The sequence below is a fragment of the Mus caroli genome, chromosome X (assembly GCF_900094665.2).
Source record: "Mus caroli chromosome X, CAROLI_EIJ_v1.1, whole genome shotgun sequence".
In the NCBI taxonomy this organism is placed as follows: Eukaryota; Metazoa; Chordata; class Mammalia; order Rodentia; family Muridae; genus Mus; species Mus caroli.
Window position 1 is genome coordinate 146,580,338 of NC_034589.1, and position 18,274 is coordinate 146,598,611.

The 18,274-nt window shown below is 37.1% G+C and overlaps 1 protein-coding gene across 6 annotated transcripts in view; it reads right to left on the reverse strand.

Annotated features, from left to right (window-relative positions):
* The window catches only part of Cnksr2 (connector enhancer of kinase suppressor of Ras 2), a 239,870-nt gene extending 222,278 nt beyond the window's left edge, over positions 1-17,592 (reverse strand). For 4 of the 6 annotated variants that reach the window (XM_021153094.2, XM_021153092.2, XM_029473145.1 and 1 more), the window contains exon 1: positions 17,308-17,461. In XM_021153094.2, coding sequence (XP_021008753.1) covers positions 17,308-17,371 — 64 coding nt within the window. In that variant the 5' untranslated portion in view covers positions 17,372-17,461. Of the gene's footprint in view, positions 1-17,307 lie in introns of all 6 variants that reach the window. The other 2 variants (XM_021153093.2, XM_021153091.2) reach the window with 1 other exon arrangement.
* Positions 17,593-18,274: the final 682 nt, after the last annotated feature.

Genomic DNA, 18,274 nt, shown 5'->3' on the forward strand with positions numbered 1-18,274 from the left:
CCGGGGTCTAGCAAACACAGAAGTGGATGCTCACAGTCAGCTATTGGATGGAACACAGGACCCCCAATGGAGGACCTAGAGAAAGTATCCAAGGAGCTGAAGGGATCTGCAGCCCTATAGGTGGAACAATATGAACTAACCAGTACCCCCGGAGCTCTTGACTCTAGCTGCATATGTATCAGAAGATGGCCTAGTGGACCATCAGTGGAAAGACAGGCCCATTGGTTCTGCAAACTTTATCTGCCTCAGTACAGGGGAACGCCAGGACCAAGAAGTGGGAGTGGGTGGGGGAGCGGGTGGGGGACTTTTGGGATAGCATTGGAAATGTAAATGAAATAAATACCTAATTTTAAAAAAAGGCAGAAAATATGCTTTAAAATATATTGATTACATAGGAAACAAAAGCTAGTAAAATGAAAGAGCTTCCAATAAAGAGCCACCCAGAAGATACCTTTTAAATCAAGAAAATTGCTTTTTTTGGATCATACCTTAAAAGCAAGCATGTATTTGTGACATTCAATAAATTATTTCTAAGTTGGAATAAATTAAAATCAGTTTTCCTAAAGATTATTTAATATATTGTAAAGTAATAATCATTTTTCCACTGTTAAAATGTCACTCCATTTCTACCAAAGTTAGTAATTTTTGAATAATTATTCTTCTGAATTATCCACAAAGCACATTTTCATTATTTCTATTTTTAACTATAGTTTTAAAAGTAAAAAGTTGAGTTACATAAAGAAAAAGTCTGGTACATAAAAAATATATAGGTGTTTGGGGAGAGTACATATGGGGAAATTTTCAGGCTCAACTCAATACTACTGATAATTTGGATTGTCTATAAGACACAGTGTTTCCTATTAAATATCCCTTTATTCTTTTGTCAGTTCTGAGAAGAAATGTCAAAATTAAAAAAAAATGTAACAATGTGTCTTTTGAAATCAACACAGGAGATAACAAGTGTTTTCAGGACACTTGAAAGACACAACTGACATTTTGATATATGAATAGGAGAATAATAAATTCATGGTGGAATATAAGACAACATTTATAACATAATGATTCCTTGTAATTAACTTCATGGAAGATGCATGTTCACATGAAGTCTAGAAAAGCTTCCAGGCTTACTTCATACATTTGTATTTCACAAGTCATGTAAATCATACAAATGGCTTCTAACACAGTCTCTAATTATTATATGACTGCCTAAAATATCTTTACTATCACAATAACCAGTATTAAAAAAAATCCAAGTCATCTCATGAAAAATATTACTGGGAAGGGTTTTTTCTTTAATTTTTAAATGTATTCCTCTTTCATATAATACATAGTGACTACAGTTTCTCTTCCCTCCTCTCCTCCCAACCTCTCCTCTCCTAGATCCACTCCTCTGTTTCCCTTCAGAAAAGGGCAGACTTCCCAGGGATAGCAACATAACATGGAATATCAAGTTGCACTAAGACTAGTCACCTCCCCTCATATTAAAGCTAGATGAAGCAACTCACTAAGAGGAAAAGGGTCCTGAAAGTAGGCAAGAATTAGCTAAACTCAAACCATCATTTCCAGTCATACCCTGTTCAAATATTTTAATAATCTTGATATTCACAGGATGTTTTGTTTTGTGGATTTTTTCAAATACAAGGCTTACTAAAAGCAGGAAGATTTCAAATGAAAAAGTCTTTTCCATTCTTGAGATCACAGTTTTAAAAAACTTTGTGCAAAGGCAAAGAACACATTAATGCACACGCTACTAATATATTCACAGACCATGAAGTCCAAACTGTTTTGCAGCATTCTAGCATATCCATATCAGTCATCAATATCAACAGAACTGCACACTTTTACAGAGATAAATTACTTAAAAAGTATCAGGAACTTGAAACTGTCTTAATTGTATTTGGTTTGTTGTGGCAAGAATTTATAAGTTCTTGGTTGTATTACATTTAATGCTTTCAAGAACAAATTTTCATTTCAGTAATCTAGAAAACAAAAAAGATTCTTAGTAAGAGAAAAACTGTAGGAACTAAACACAAGTATTAAAGTAGTTACATTTCAAAGTATAATATGATTTCTTGGGGATGTGATGACAGGTCTTAAATTCTAACCATCCTCCTAACCCAAATTGAACTAAAAACATTCCACAGGCCTATCATAATAAAATAAGGTGTTACATTTAATGACAAAACCATTGCATTCTTGCAGTAATTAGCAAAAAAAGTATTTCAGTTTCAGCAAGTCTGCCCTAAGTAAATATGTGTCAGTATTTATACACACACTTATATTTATACAGCTGATCAATTATTATGCACCACATTTATTTGCTCAAAATTTTCATGCCATGTTTAACATTCCTGAACAGAAGTGTCTGTAGGAAACAGAAACTACAATTAGAATGAGTGTTGAGAATGAGGCTTTGTGAACAATGTTTAGAATAGCACACTCTTCTGTGCAAGAGTCTAACTGCAACTAGTCAGCAGGTAAAATACAAGGAATAAGCTTAGTTTTGGTAGTTGGCATCCTAAGTATATTAGGATTCTTTCCTATTCATATACATATTCCAGGATTACCAAAAAGCAATTTAAAAAAGTTAATCAAGTAAAAGGCTAATTTCAGTGGGATGGTAACCAAGTACAGCATTCTTTTGCAAAGAAATTATCTTTAAAATTACTGTAGTATATATTCATAAAATTAAAATGCTTCTGAAGTTATCACAAAGGTTGGGTTGTTATATGGAACAAACCTTCATAATGAAAAACTTCAAGTGATTTTTTCCCTTTGAAAATGTTTATTATTTATAATCTTAGTAAGATATGTGAAAACTATTTCACATGAGATATTGCTCTTTTAAATTACCAAAACAAAAAGTATGTTAAATTTGATTTTTTTTATTAAAATTTTTTATTTTTAATATTTTTATTACATATTTTCCTCAATTACATTTCCAATGCTATCCCAAAAGTCCCCCATACCCTCCCCCCCACTTCCCTACCCACCCATTCCCATTTTTTAAATGAACTTTTAATTTCAATATAGTTTTAAGGTTCACCAAAAAGATGAAAAAATAGTATTAACAGTTTCCAGTTCCTATGTACTTCATATTCCTATGGTGAAGTTGGAGCTAGAATTGATATTTATTGAACTCCCTATTTTATTAATATGTCATTGGACTTTTTCTAATGTACTGTTTTATGTTTCAGAAAGGTGTTATTCTACCCTAATAACAATCATCATGTGACAAGGTTGGAGGGCACTAGTCAGATACTTCTTAAAATATCTAAATTTGTGGTTTTCTAAATTTTTTATGGTTAGGGTAGGATTATAGGTTTGAGGGAAGAGAGCATAGAGAATTGTCCTCATCATATCTTATCAAGGATATATGACATAAAAATTACATATCGATAATAACTTTGTTCACCTGACCAAGACAGAAATTGCTAGGTTTTTATAAAATTATATGCTTGCCTCTTCCTACACTCTCCTATGTGGAAACAAGTTTATCACTAACAACCACAATTAAGAAGTGTAAATGTTAACCACCAGCACCTTATAACTAGGATGACATATCAAATGAGTCTGTTCTGTCAGTATTGCTCCTAATAGTCACTGTGACCCACCATCTCTTCTGTTTCTTTATGCATATTATACTGAATGTCTTCACATCTTATTGTGTCTTTTAAATTCAGATATGTTCACTATATGTCAGAAAAAAAAACATTTTCTTTCCCATATGTGCTGGTTACTTTTCTTTTATTGTTAACTTGATAGAAACTAGTCATCTGGGAAGAGGGAACATCAACTGAGAAAAGGCCTCTCTATCAAAGTAGCCTATAGTCTAGTCTGTGGTGCATTTTCCTGATTAATGATTGATGTGGATACAGCCTATTGTGGAGAGTGTCACTCTCTGGGTATGCATGTCCTAGGAGGTATAATAAAGATAACTGATGAGTATGGAGACCAAGCTAGTAAGCAGCATTCCTCTGTAGTCTCTGCTCAGTTCCAGCTTCCAGACTCTTGCCCTGCTTGAGTTTCTCTTCTGCTTTTCCTCAATGATGGACTGTGGTGTGGAAGGGTAAGGCAATCAACCCTTTCCTCCCATATTGCTGTTGGCCACAGTGTTTATCATAGCAATAGAATACAAACTAAGACATATAGATAAACTGAGTCTCTGCATAGAGAAATCCATCTTATTTTATCATAAATATTCCTCTTTTTTTATTACAGAAAAGGGCATTATAGCGATTTTCTTACGATGGAGTCTTACTATGTTACTGAGGTTCACTTCAAACTGGACTGAAACAATCTTTCTGCCTCAGTCTTTCAAGTAACTAAGAATACAGATATGTACCAAAGTATCAAGAGTCTATTATACTGATCTTTTAAAATTAAAATTATGTATTTGTTACCTCCTATGACTATATTTCAGGATATGTATAGATTTAAATATGTATACTATATATACAATATATTGTATAGTTATATATGCATATAATATGTATACAACTAATTATATATGATATATGTGTATATAATGTACATAATATATAAAATAGATAATGTATATAAAATATACAAATTATGTAAATATATTTAATCTGTTATATGAAAGTGTTTGGATCAAAAAGAATAAGGTTATTCTCCATAGAGAATTTATAACATTTATGAAACTAGAAATTTGACTAATTGCATGCTAATAAAATTAAGAAATAAATTTTTGTTTCCCTAGCGGTTATTCTATTCAGTATCTTTGTGTGGTGTGGGGAAGGTGTACACACACATGCGTGTGATTTATCTGTATAAATAAAATAATTTACCTGGCAAAGTAGCCTTATTTCAAACTAACCAAAATAAGAAAATGCTGCATTTAAATACTAAATCAAAACTCTATAAAAATGAACTTGGAGATCCGCAATATTATTGCATTCAGGTCTTACTGTTACCAGGCTTCTTTAAATACACATGTCAACAACTGTATTGTGAAAAGTGATGAACTGATTGAAAAAATCCAAAAGAGAAAATTAATTGTAATTTGTGGGGATTCTAAAAGGTAATGTACACTGTAGTAAAAAGATATGCTTTTTATATCAAGTGGACAGGGTCGAGTGAACTCCAAAATAACTGTCGGAGTTCAGTCATTTGCTTCAAGTGCCTAGTGTCCCACATATTGTGATGATTTCTTTAACAGCTGAGAGACTTCAAATTAATTCTTTCTACAATAACAACTTAAGTTGTTTTATTTGTTTAAAACTTTCATTCCAATCACGCTTACTTGAAGTCTATTAATAAAAACAAGGAAAAATACAATGTATTATTTTGTTTTTACTCTTAACAAATTCTACTTACGTTGCCACATACATACTGGAATAGATGCTTAATGTATATATAAAGCTATATTTATTACTTTAAATATACTATACCTTCAGATATATTATACCCTAAAAATACATAATATACCTTTCATAAGTATTTTATTACAGGTAATTCACTGATCAGACATCTAGCTCAACTTGATCATTCCAAATTTCATACTCATTTCGCCATTTTTGATTACATTAAATTTTCTGTGTATTTAATTTATTTTACTGATTCACTAAACCATCACATGCCATAATTTTAGATGAATAATACTTTTCAAAGAAAACAATTTTAAGAAACAAATTAACATCTGGTAGGGCTTAAGCCCTTAACATGTAAGGGCTTAAGAACTACAGAATCACAACAAATAAAATCTTCAGGGAAAGATTCTGCAGGTCCTGGGGCAATGACTTCAGGTTGGGAAGCTTGGCAGCAGGCACCTTTACCATCTGAGCCGTCTCTGCCCCCTTATCTCATCTTCTAGGATTACTACTAGGAACTGTAAAGTGCATGAGACCTTTATCATTTGGGCAAATGAGAAGAACCAAGGTGTACTATATAGTGTTTGCAAAAATATTTCAAAAGATTAAAAAGATTTTGTCATTACAGTAAGCAAAAAATTTAACTAAAATCACAAGCTAATTCTAACCATGATATTTTCAGCATAAAAATGGCTCCTGGAAAATAGGATGCTTAAGTCTGGGCTGAAAAAAAATTAAAGAATTTAAAAAAATACTATTTTTTCAAGTCAAACAACTTCTTTCCAAATTTATAGGTACTATGTATAGTATTTCCTGGCAAACACAGTCATCTTATGTCAAAAGCACTCTTCAACTAAACAAGTTTTTAACCACAAATAAACTCAAAACTTTATACCTAGGGACAAACTAGAAAGACAAATTAACCATACATATTCCATTGGACTTTATTAGCAACTTAACATTGAAATGATAGCACCTGCTCTAATAGCTTAAGGGCAAGTGAGCATGCTTCTGGTTAAGAGAGGTTTGAATCATTGTCCCCAAAATGACTGCTACGAAGCTTAGCCTGCCACCAATATGGAGGGAATAGGAAAGAAACATCTGTCTTTACCATACGCTACTTCATAACTGTAATTTTGCTAGTGTTATGCATCATGATGTAAACAGCTGATATACAGGATATCTGATATGTGACCCTGTGAAATGATCATTCAACCCCCAGAGTCGTGAGAACCACTGCCATGTAGGCTCTATACCATATAAAATGTGATTTTATGTACATTCTAGTAGTATTAAGAGTTATAAATGAGATTATTGAGTTTCTATATTTTAAGCAACAGCACCTGACCATTCTACATTTTGTGTATACACACACACACACACACACACACACACACACACACACACACACACACATATAATCTCCATGGCTCATTTTGAAGACTGCAATATAGCTAAATCACACAAAATTAAAACATAAATTTTCTACTCTAGAAGTAGAACAAATCATATGATAATTTTGGTAAACAAAGTCTAAAAGTATGACTCTTCATATTTTCAGTTTGTTTTCAAAATGGGAATAAGAAATAAATAAATAAGCTCATTCTGAGAAACCTTAGCTACCATTTTAAAAATTAATAAATATTGAGTAATAGTAGTGATGGATGGAGACCACATCTCTAAGTATTTCTTTTTTATTAATCATTTTATTCATTTACATTTCAAATGATATCCCCCTTCCCAGATTCCCCTCCACAAAGTCTCCATTCCATCTCCTTTCTTACCCCTCCCCTTTGCCTCTATGAGGGTGCTCCTTCACCCACTCACCCTCTCCTGCCTCACTGCTCTATCATCCCCGTACACTGGGGCACCAAGCCTCCCCATGACCAAGGGCCTCCCCTCCCATTGATGCCAGGTAAGGCCATCCTCTGTTACATATGCAGCTGGAGCCATGGGTCCCTCCATGTGTACTCTTTGGTTGGTGGTTTAGTCTCTGGGAGCTCTAGGTGGTACGGTTGGTTGATATTGTTGTTCTTCCTATGGGGTTGTCATGCCCTTCAGCTCCTTCAGTCCTTCCCCTAGCTCTTCCAATGGGGTCCTAGGCTCAGTCTAATGGTTGTCTGTGAGTATCTGCATCTGTATTGGTCAGGTGCACAGGGAACAGTCATACTGGGGTCCTGTCAGCAAGTACTCCTTGGCATCAGCAATAATGTTTGGGTTTGGTGTTTGTAGGTAGGATGGATTCCTAGGTGGGACAGTTTTAGCCTTTCCTTCAGTCTCTGCTCCATTCTGTCTCTGATTTTCCTTTAGAAAGGAACAATACTGGTTTAAAATATTTGAGATGAGTGGAAAGCCAATCCTTCAACTGGAGGCCGTGCCTATCTACTAGAGGTGGTCTCTACAGGTTCTATCTCCCCTTTGTTGGATATTTCTGCTAATGTTATCTCCTTTGGGTCCTGGGAGTCTATCGCTTCCCTGGAGTCTGGGACTTTCTAGTGGTTACTCCCAGTTTCCCACCCTCCACTGCTACATATCTCTATTCAATATCCTGACCCTCTGTACTTCTCTCCTCTCTCTTCCAATACCTGATCCTGCCCCCTTTTCTCCTTCCCCTCCTCTCTTCCTCAAATCATAGTAAATAAATCTTTTATTCACTTAAATATAAATGGAAGGATTAATGTTATTGCTGCTTATAACAAATTGCACAACTGTGCTGCTAATAAACAATAAGAAAGTAAGATCTGGATTTCAGCTAGACTTCTAATGACTTGTAGGTATTATTTGGGAAAACATGTTGGAAATGTTTTTGAAATAACAGATGCTTATGGAACAAAATTAAAATTTCAAGCAAATAACAAAATAGGTTATTGAGCAATATTTTAAAAGGCAACTAACATAATATATTCCTAGGTATCACTATATCTAAAGATTATCCAATCTATCTGACAAGAGTAATGTCTAAAAACATTTATGTCAAGTAAACATATAACAGAGATGTATATTTTCGGCTGCATTAATGTTTAAGTAAGTTTTAGTTTACTTAATACTTAGCTTTTGAAAATTTTATACTGTGCCAAATATTATACAGATGAACATAAATGCTACTAAATTTAAATTTTAGTAAATCACTGAAAGTATTGATAAATCTTAATAAAAATGAGGAAGATAATGCAAACCTATATTAGGTTTGTTATAATTTCAATAAAAATCAAAAAAGAAATGCATCTTTAAAGCTTTAAATTTTCCATCACAGTGAGTGAATGCTTACTTGTAAGTAGAGTTGAGATCCAAGTGCAAATCATAGTTCTGCCAAATTATCTGCAACATTATGGATGACACCAGGGAAACAGGATTGATGCACGTATGAACTCCCAGAGACTGTGGCAACAGACATGGGGCCTTTACAGATTCAATGCAGATGGGGTCCCAAAACTGAGAGGAGGAGGTAGGCATGGGCTCCCATCCCTAACCAAGAAGCTATCTGCAGTTGACATCTGCTTGCCAAAGGAAAAATTAGTTTTCTCCAATGGAGTCTCACTGGGTATATTAAGCACACATGGGTAGGCCCTGTGACCAGCAGTAGATAGCCAACACAATTGAACTCAATGGGATTTTTATAGACTTTTTGCCTCATATTGCTCTCTTTGCGTGTTCTTTTGTCTTACTAGGTTTTTGCTTGAATATTATGCTTTCTGATTTTGTGTTATTTGGGGGTTTTGTTTTTTTTATTTTGTTGTTTTGGGGTTGTGTGCATATGTTTCTTGTGGTTTTTCTGCAATGGTGTGTGTGTGTGTGTGTGTGTGCCTATTTTCTAAAGAAAGAGAAAGAAAGGGCATGGAGTTGGATGGATGGGAAGGTAGGGAAGAACTAGGAATGGTTGGAGGATGGAACAGTGTAATCAAAATATATTGTATGAATATTTTGTTTAAACAAAAATGAGCAAAAAGTTAGCATGCCTATGTCAAGATCTTAAGAATTCAGTTATGGTAACATATGCATTACCATCTTTAAATTGAGAGGAGAAATATTTTATTAGGAAACTCTCTAGTAGTGTTTATCTAGTAGCACATTACTCTCAAGAAATCCACATGGTACTCATTCATTCAACAAGCAATATTTTATATTGAGTCTTCTACATATGTTCTTAGCCTCCAAATGTTAAACAAAATACACTTACATATATTTTAAAATATTAAAATTATTTTTATCAAACACAGGAGGAAAGATAGAAAATTATAAAAAATATGAATTTAAAAGTATCTTAATTTCTAATAATAAAATATAAAAGGACCCAAATATAGCTGTCTCTTGTGAGACGATGCCGGGGCCTAGCAAACACAGGAGTGGATGTTCACAGTCAGCTATTGGATGTATCACAGGGCTCCCAATGGAGAAGCTAGAGAAAGTACCCAAGGAGCTAAAGGGATCTGCAACCCTATTGTTGGAACAACATGATGTACTAACCAGAACCCCGGAGCTCTTGTCTCTAGCTGCATATGTATCGAAAGATGGCCTAGTCGGCCATCACTGGAAAGAGAGGCCCATTGGACTTGCAAACTTTATATGCCCCAATATAGGGGAATGCCAGGGCCAAAAGAATGGGAATGGGTGGGTAGGGAAGTGGGGGGCGCTATGGGGGACTTTTGGGATAACATTGGAAATGTAATTGAGTTAAATATGTAATAAAAATATTAAAAATTAAAAAAAATATATAAGTTCTACATTAAAATAAGTGATAATAATATGTTTAATTAAATGGAGTTTTTTTCCAATTATTTCCTTAGTTAAGCCAATTGTATTTTCACTATGGAAAAATATATTTAATTATATTGTATAAACTATTATTAACCCCTTATATGGAAATTAAAAACCCAAAGGGATTCTATACCTCTACCAGTCTCCCATATGCTCTCAAATATATAGTTCTTTCTGAAATATAAAATGGTGAAATAATCAAGATATTTGACTAAAGGAAAAGAAATGTTTAGAAAAGGTTTATTTTAATTGTTAAACTAAATATTTGTTTATAGGTGTTTGTATATAGTACTAGTCTATTTAAATTAGAAAATAAGATCTGTTTCATACTTGTAATACCAATGGCATAAACACCAGTGTCATCCATTCACTCATTGAAATTATTAATATTTGTTAACAAAACAATTCTAAGCCATGATTTAGAACTGTAAATTGGGTAGAGTCAACACAACTAAGAAGTATAGATAATATAACCATCTCTTAGTCTATATTCTGGCATACAGCATGCACGTTGGCAATGAAGTGTGTATTAAAACACGATAAGAGACTTTATGTACATGCCTTGTCATCTAGGAATGCAGATTGGCTGGCAGATCAGTAACCTGAAAATAAATGTATTTATTCCTTAACTCAACAAATATTTTCTGATTGTATGTATTACCACATACTGTTTTATATCATTGTTGCATAAAATAGCTAGGGACCCTGTCATCAATTAGTACAACAGTTAGACATCAGTCAATAGAACTTAATAAAGTGAAGAAAAGAATCATATACATATAAAGTACAAAGGCCTAGCTGTGGGCAAACAAAAAGGGCTAAGGTATCCAGTGTCTGGTGTCTGTCATGAGCCTTACCTCACAAAACCTTCATCAGGTTGCATTATGGACTTTGAGCTTTAGCCTAAAACAATGAAAACCATTTTAAAAAGCACCAAGGGGAGAAAGACGTGAGAGGATATGATTAGTCACGAACCATTCTTAAGGAGTGCATTGAGGCTTAAGGTTTATGGATCACACCAAATGATGATACCATAATTATCAGGACCTTAACAGAAAAAGTCAAAGTTTGCCCTCTGTAATGATAGTAGAAAAGAGAAACACATAGTACATTAAATTTACTTTTTCTAGAGCCAGTTTTCCAACTTTTCTACTGACATCTCCACAATTGCTGAATAGAGTGAACTCATAAGCCCAGGAGATCTGAGAAATGTAGCTTTAAACAGCCTGCTGCAAGCCTAAAATGCTTTAAAATCATCCAGTTTGTTTTCTGTAGCATGGGTATATGCTTGTTTTAATTTAAAATAATATTTAAGTTTTTCTTTTAAATGAACTCTTCGGCTTTTGATGATTTGCCTGAGAAATACACCATTTTCAAAAGCACAGACCTATGCTACTCGTGAAAACTGTGTTCTCACTCACTGGATGTTGTACAACACAATGGTTCTGTAAATAACTATGAAAATCATGAAAAAAGTTTTACACTCCACTTTTTTCAAATTACTTGCTCTCTTTTGCCCCCTTTACATTAGTTCGGATACACTAGCCTTCTACCACACTACAAAAATGAACACTGCATCTTTCAAAATAAGCCTGACATGTGATGTACCATAAAGAAATTATATTGAAAGGTAAAAGTCATTAGGAACAAAGTAAGCTCTAATCCGGGGTTGTGCTCCTATAAGTGAAAATGATAATTTAACATTGCTTTACGAACAGTACTGATATTCAAAAACCTACTTTCATTCTTCACAGAAAGATTTGGATCAGTAAAATTCTAAATATCAAACATAATGTTAATGATGTAATTAATCTTCAAAATAACTACTTTAACATTATTTCTAGATTATTCCTCAGAAACAGATTTTAAACAGCTGTACCAATTCAATACACATTCTTTGTGGGCTGATTTTTGGCAGCCAAACTTTTAGAATGTGGTATTTATTTAAACTCAGGACATGAGGAGAGTTTTATTGTCTTGCTCATATGCAGATTTGTTCTTGTACTTTTTGTCACCTACTCACACTCCTCCCTCACTTTCCCTCCCCTACCCACTTTTCCCACTTCAACCAGACAAAGCCAGATAAACTTTCAGTTAACACTGCTATTGCACCTCTAGAATGTCTTGATGTGCCTCCTACATTAAGATACATTTCTTTTAGAATATAACTTAATTAAATAATTCAAATGGTTGCTATAACCCCACTCTCCCCTTAGATCCCCTCTTGGTTCACAAATCTATCATCTCTTTTTAATTGGTGTTTGCATGCATAACACAAACTTTTAAGCATGTTCTAAGTGGATTAGCTGGTTCCTGTCTTTTTCCTGGAAAACCTTTTTGTTTTTTGTTTCATTTTGTTTTTTAACAGCATTGCTGTCTCTTATAGAAGAAAATTTCTTTAAAGCCGAGAATAATTGTGAAACTCCATTAAAACACTTTCCATGCAGGTGCACTGAGTAGTAAATGATACTCCAGGAACAGAATATAATAATATAAGTAGTTGCTTTCTTCCTAGTCAGGAGTAAATTGTGAGTATTAAAAATCAAATGTCAATGACACTATAAATCAAATGTTTCTTGTGAACTACACAAATACCAGAAGATAAATATCTTCTTTATATAAAATAACAAAATTCCCCATTAGAAAAAAAAAAACTGTCAAACCCAGAGTAGATGGCTGCCGTGCCCATCTAGTCACCGTGTATTTGACAAAATATCGATTTTTCCCAAAAATGATATAGACAATGTGATCAATTAAGTTTAACATCTTTCTCTAACATCATGTGCAGTTTCAAGTTCGTAAACAAATATTTCTGATTTCTTTCCCTCAATTCAACCCAAAAATTTGACAATTTACTTTATAAAATTAAGATACATTTCAACCTAAGCTCTGATATCCCATGAGGGAAAAAATAATTATTAATCACCTGTCCAAATTTGTCTTCTCAGACATAGTCTCTTCTACATCGCCTCACATTTACACTATCTTTCTCTCATTATGGGACTGTATTTAAAACATTAAGGTTTTTTTTTTTAATACCTAAAAGAAGGAATTTCATTTTCTATCCTCAAGATGGCTGAGTCATTAGTATAGAAGTCGGAAGTCAGAGACTGCTTCTTGAACAAAATGGATTATTATGAACAAGAAAGGGTAGAGCAGCTGATTGTGGAATAGGTTAAAAACTATTTTAAAATTTAGAGTTTTTTTAAAGGGATCATAATTCTGTAAGATTGATTAGCATTAAGTCCCAGAGATCATAAGAAAACGCCAGCACAAGTAGGTCTGCTTCACTCTGCAGATGATAGTCATTTTATTTAACCCAGAAAGAGAATCAAACTCAATTGATGAATATCACAGAGGGAAATAAATAGTCCTGGAAAATAATTATCTTCATCATGTGGATAGTTTGCATTAGTCTCAAAGCTCAAAAACTTATGAAAAGAAGAGTGGAGTTATTTGGTATAAGATGAACAAGGAAATTTAATAATAAAAATAATAAGAGGAACACTGAAGTGTTCAGAGGTTTTTATTATATTTCAGAGACTCACAGATTATGACATATTTCCAGGATTTTCAAATAAACAGGAACTGAGAATAATATTCTAGAATAATAGGCTTAGTGACAAATTAGTTATTGGTTTACATTATCATTTATGACTTTTCTCAATAACTTACTTGCCTTTGATGGTTTTGAAAGATGTTTTAAGATTATCAAAACTATAAGATGATTGAACATGCTTTCCACTTGAATGCTGGTTTAAAGTACTAAAAAAACCAGGCTGTGTATATTTTCTCCAAAAGTAATTTATATACTTAATTTTTAATTAGTGTAAAGGTTTATGAGCTATCACCAAATACTCAAAACTACTATCAAAATAATCTGGAATAGAAATCCTTATTTTAGTGACTCATAAATGTATCATGTATTGTACATTTACTGCAACTAACAATGACAATGTGCCATATCAAATATACATTGCTAGCAAAAATAAACCAAAAACCAAACCAAAACAAACAAACCAAAAAACTGAACAGTGCTGCATTTACAAAGAGTGTATGAGCAGCTTATATCTTTGCTAATCATATAGACATTTTATATCAGTATCTCCTTCAAATATATTTCAATAAATAGATCAACATTAATTGTCCTTCATTAAACGAGTCTTGAACACACACTATGAAAGCCCAATAAATTTATTTTTATCCTTCATTTCATCCTTTGAGGACTTAGTTTCTATATAATTTCTAGAAATTTCATGAAATCATAAGCATATAATCTAATTGCATTTTTTTCTACCTGGCAAATAAAAAAGTCTAGAAATAATAAAGTATGTGCCTTACTAAAACAGTATAGTTAGCTATACTTTCACTGTAGCCGAAACCTATAAATATTAAGGATGATGAAGGTGTCATACAAATAACACACTCTGAAGAACGCCTAGAATGCTACAACTATTCAGGAGCCTTACTCATGTTTTAGGATCTGGGGATGTGGCTCACTTGATGCTTATAGAAAACATGATAATATGTTGGAAGCCCTGAGTTCGATCCCAAGCACTATATAAAACCAGGAGTGGTGGCTTATACTTGTAATCCCAATTCTGGGGTAGTGGACAAAGCAGGATCCAGATTCCTAGGTCATGATTGGCTATACAGAAAGTTCAAGGCCGGTCTGTACTATATGAGATCCCTTTTCAAACAAACAAACAAACAAACAAACAAACAAACAAACAATAAAATATTGTTCATGCCTTAGTACTGACTTTATAACACTATATATTTAAAAAATCATTAAGCAAGGTCTAATCAACTCAAAGCTATAGGCTAAATTGGTAATCGTCTTTCCAACATTTCTCTTACTGAAGAAAGTGAAAAACTATCTTTTAAATGTCATTTTTTAAAGTTTACTGGGAAAAATAGTAGAGAAAATTAACTAAGGTAACACTATAAGGAGCAAGTTGAGGAAATTCTCATCTCCTCTAACTATTTTTAGAAATCTCATTTTCTGATAGGATCTGAAATGTATATGACTTATCACAGAAAATTTAACAATAAGCAGTTTAGAACTAAGCAGCTAACTGGGACCTGAACTTGATAATTAAAGCAGCTACTCTCCTAGTCTTATTCAGTCTTTTGTTCTACAAAGGCATGTAAATTCTATCTTGGTTACCTAACTGATCCTCTTAGGTAACTATAAAATGTGTCACCAACAGGTACAAAAAACAAGTTATCCAACTTAAATATCATGTAAAGTTAAAATTACAGGAAATAGTCTTTACCAAAGTTCAAAGAAACTACATTTTGCACTGGAGAGATTTTTAAAGGACACCATACGCTGTGCTTGCTTCAGGGGACCTAAAACAGTGGAGAGAAAGGAAGCCGCAAGCCTGTAACTGGGTAGGAGGTAAAGAAGATGGAGTATGCAGTGCTCATTACAGGCATCATGGGAATTTCTAGAAGGCAATCCCATGAAGCCAAGACACCATAACTCTGAATGTTGTTGCAGCAACAGACCCAAACTAAACTCACCTTTTAGAGCAACTCAAAGAAAGCGTTTTAATTAAACATTCTTACTTCCTGTGACTACTCTGTCATCCATGACTAAGAAACTGAAAAGACAGAATTTTCCTGAGGTGTTTGTGTGTGTGTGTGTGTGTGTGTGTGTGTGTGTGTGAATCCAGGAAGCCAGAATTTTAATAGCAAATATGGAAAGAGAACAAGCAGCAGAAAAGATGAGGCACTGTTAGACTTTGTCTTAGTCATCTTTATAACCCCCATGGCAACCAATGCACTGCACACAAGGGGCAGTGGATAAATAATGAATTAGGTTTAATTCAATTCACTTGCACTTACACTGTGCTTCGCAGTTACAAAGCATTTTTCTTACATATGAGATGAGAAAATCAAAGTAAGTGAGAAGTAACAGGGTAAATCAGGGAGAAAAGGAAGCAAAACACATAAAGAGAAACCCTAGAAGAATAGGCAAATGTCTGAAATGGTGGGGGAAAGATATGGGGAGAATTTATTTCTCCCTACTACCTTCAATCCCTTCCATCTTTGAGTATATAGAGCTTAGAAAGTCTGACTGCTAAGCAAGCCTTAGGAAAGGGGCTCCTTCCTCTTTGAAAGGGGCATTTTCACAGATAAGGCTTGAAGAATATCTTAAGTTTGCCTGCTTGGGTACGACCTCAAGCAAAACTCTCATATTCCCCAAGCATTTTCCAAGCATGTCCAAGAATCTTTTATTTCAATGTAAGCATTCCCTTTGCAGAGTTCAGTCTGGGGATGGATTGGAGAGGTCCCCAACAAGCCCCTCAACTCAGACAACAGAGGGAGATAGTGAGACAGGAAAGCCAGGAGACTAGAGAAAAAGCCCACATTTGCGTCTAGGAGGAGGGCGAAGGTTTGAAACTGGTCATTAGAAATTGTCCGGGGTGTGTGTGGGGGGGAGCCTTCAATATGGAAGAAAGGAGAATATTTGAATGCGCATCACTTTAAACCTAATGTTGGATCCTTAACAAGAAGCCGCGAGAGGTTTAAAGCCACCGCAGACCTCAACCTAGGAAAGCAAAGGACATGCTGGGGTGCACAGGAGGAATCCCACATATATCAGCTTGGGAGCTGCCCTAAGGGAAGCATGTTACCCCAAAGTAGCTCGCTCCCTTCCCGATCATCCTCAGCCCAGCATGGAGGAGGGGGTTCCCACCTTCCAACTGGAGCGACTGCATCCTGACCCCATTATGCGGGCTTAAAAGTTGCCAGGAGAGTTGGCGCTGGGGAAGGCACTTGGCAGGGCGAGACCTAGAAGGGGCCTCGGGTTTCCAGGAACAAAGGGGCTAGTGACGGGGCAGCCACGAGAATAGGTCCCACGGGCTCCTCCCTTAGCCAGGAAACAGGGTCGCCGCGTCCTCTCAACCCGAAGGCGTCGAGGGAAGCGGGAAGCGGGGAAGCTGCGCGGGGATTCCACCGCCCTGCTTCCAGCTTCAACCAGGTGGCGCCCGCCGCCCTCTTGCTCCCCGCGCCCCTCCAGCTGAAGACAAAAGAAGTCTAGGGTCCCCGGGCCCCTGCCAGAGCCAGAGGACCCCTGTCCATCCCCAGGGAGGACCCTCAGCAGTCGGTTGGAAGCTCCCAGGACGGGTTATGCCCTAGCGGGCACCCCTCCCTCGTACCGGGACCCAGCGCCCCAGTGTCGCCTCGCCCTCCCCACAGAGGGCATTACCTTTCATCCAGTCCACTACTTGACTCGGAGACCATTTGCTCACCGGTTCCATTATCAGAGCCATGGGCGGCGGGGTCGGTGCCGCGTGGGACGCGGAGCTCGGACAGAAAGCCAAGTCCGCAGCCCGCTGCGCCCTCAGGTGGGGTCGGTGGCCGGCCGCAGCCTCCCGCGGTGGGCGGCGCGGAGAGGGTGGCTTTTGTGTGTCGGTCCCAAGGCTGGAGCGTCGGAGGTGGCTGCGGTGGGAGCGGCGACGGCCGGCCAGCTGGCCGGGGTAAGACGCCGGGGTCGGCTAGGTCCCAGCCCAGGCGGCAGCCGCAGCTGCAGCGTCCGCGGCTCAGCCCCGGGTGAGCGTCCCGAGGGGCTTCAGTTCATGGCTCGAGCCGCCGAGGGTCGCGGCGGGGAAAGGAAGAGGCGCCGGGCGCACGGTCGCAGCCAACTTGCCCGCTCGCTCGCCTGGCGCGCGGGAGTGGAGCCCCCGGCACGACGAGCCGCCCGGCGGAAATGACGAGGGGCCTCCTGCCACCCAAAATATCTCTCCGCAGCCCTCGGGTGCGGGGCGCGCGCTCCACGAGCCCCCCGCCCCGCTCGCCGCCGCGCGGTCCCGCCCCCAGGGCCGGCAGCCGGTGCGCGCGAGCCCTGTGCGCGTGCGTGGGCCAGCGCGCGTGGCCGCCGCCCGACTTCTATCAGACACGCGGGCCAGGTGTGGGCTGCTCGCGCTCCCGCCTTCCCGCCCCGGGGGTCGCACTCGGCCGGAACCGTGCCTGGAGGGCGTGTGCGGCAGCGCCTGGAGCCCCGGAGCCAGCCGCTGCAGCTGGAGGCTCGCCCAGCCCCGGGGTCGGTTAGGCAGTCAGGTGCGGCGGCGACAGGAGAGTGGCTCCCAGTGGCCTTCCAGGAGAGTCAGCGAGACGGGTCGCCCCACCAGTTGAACGAACGGACAACCCGGGGTGGCGGAGGAGGGTACTATTGC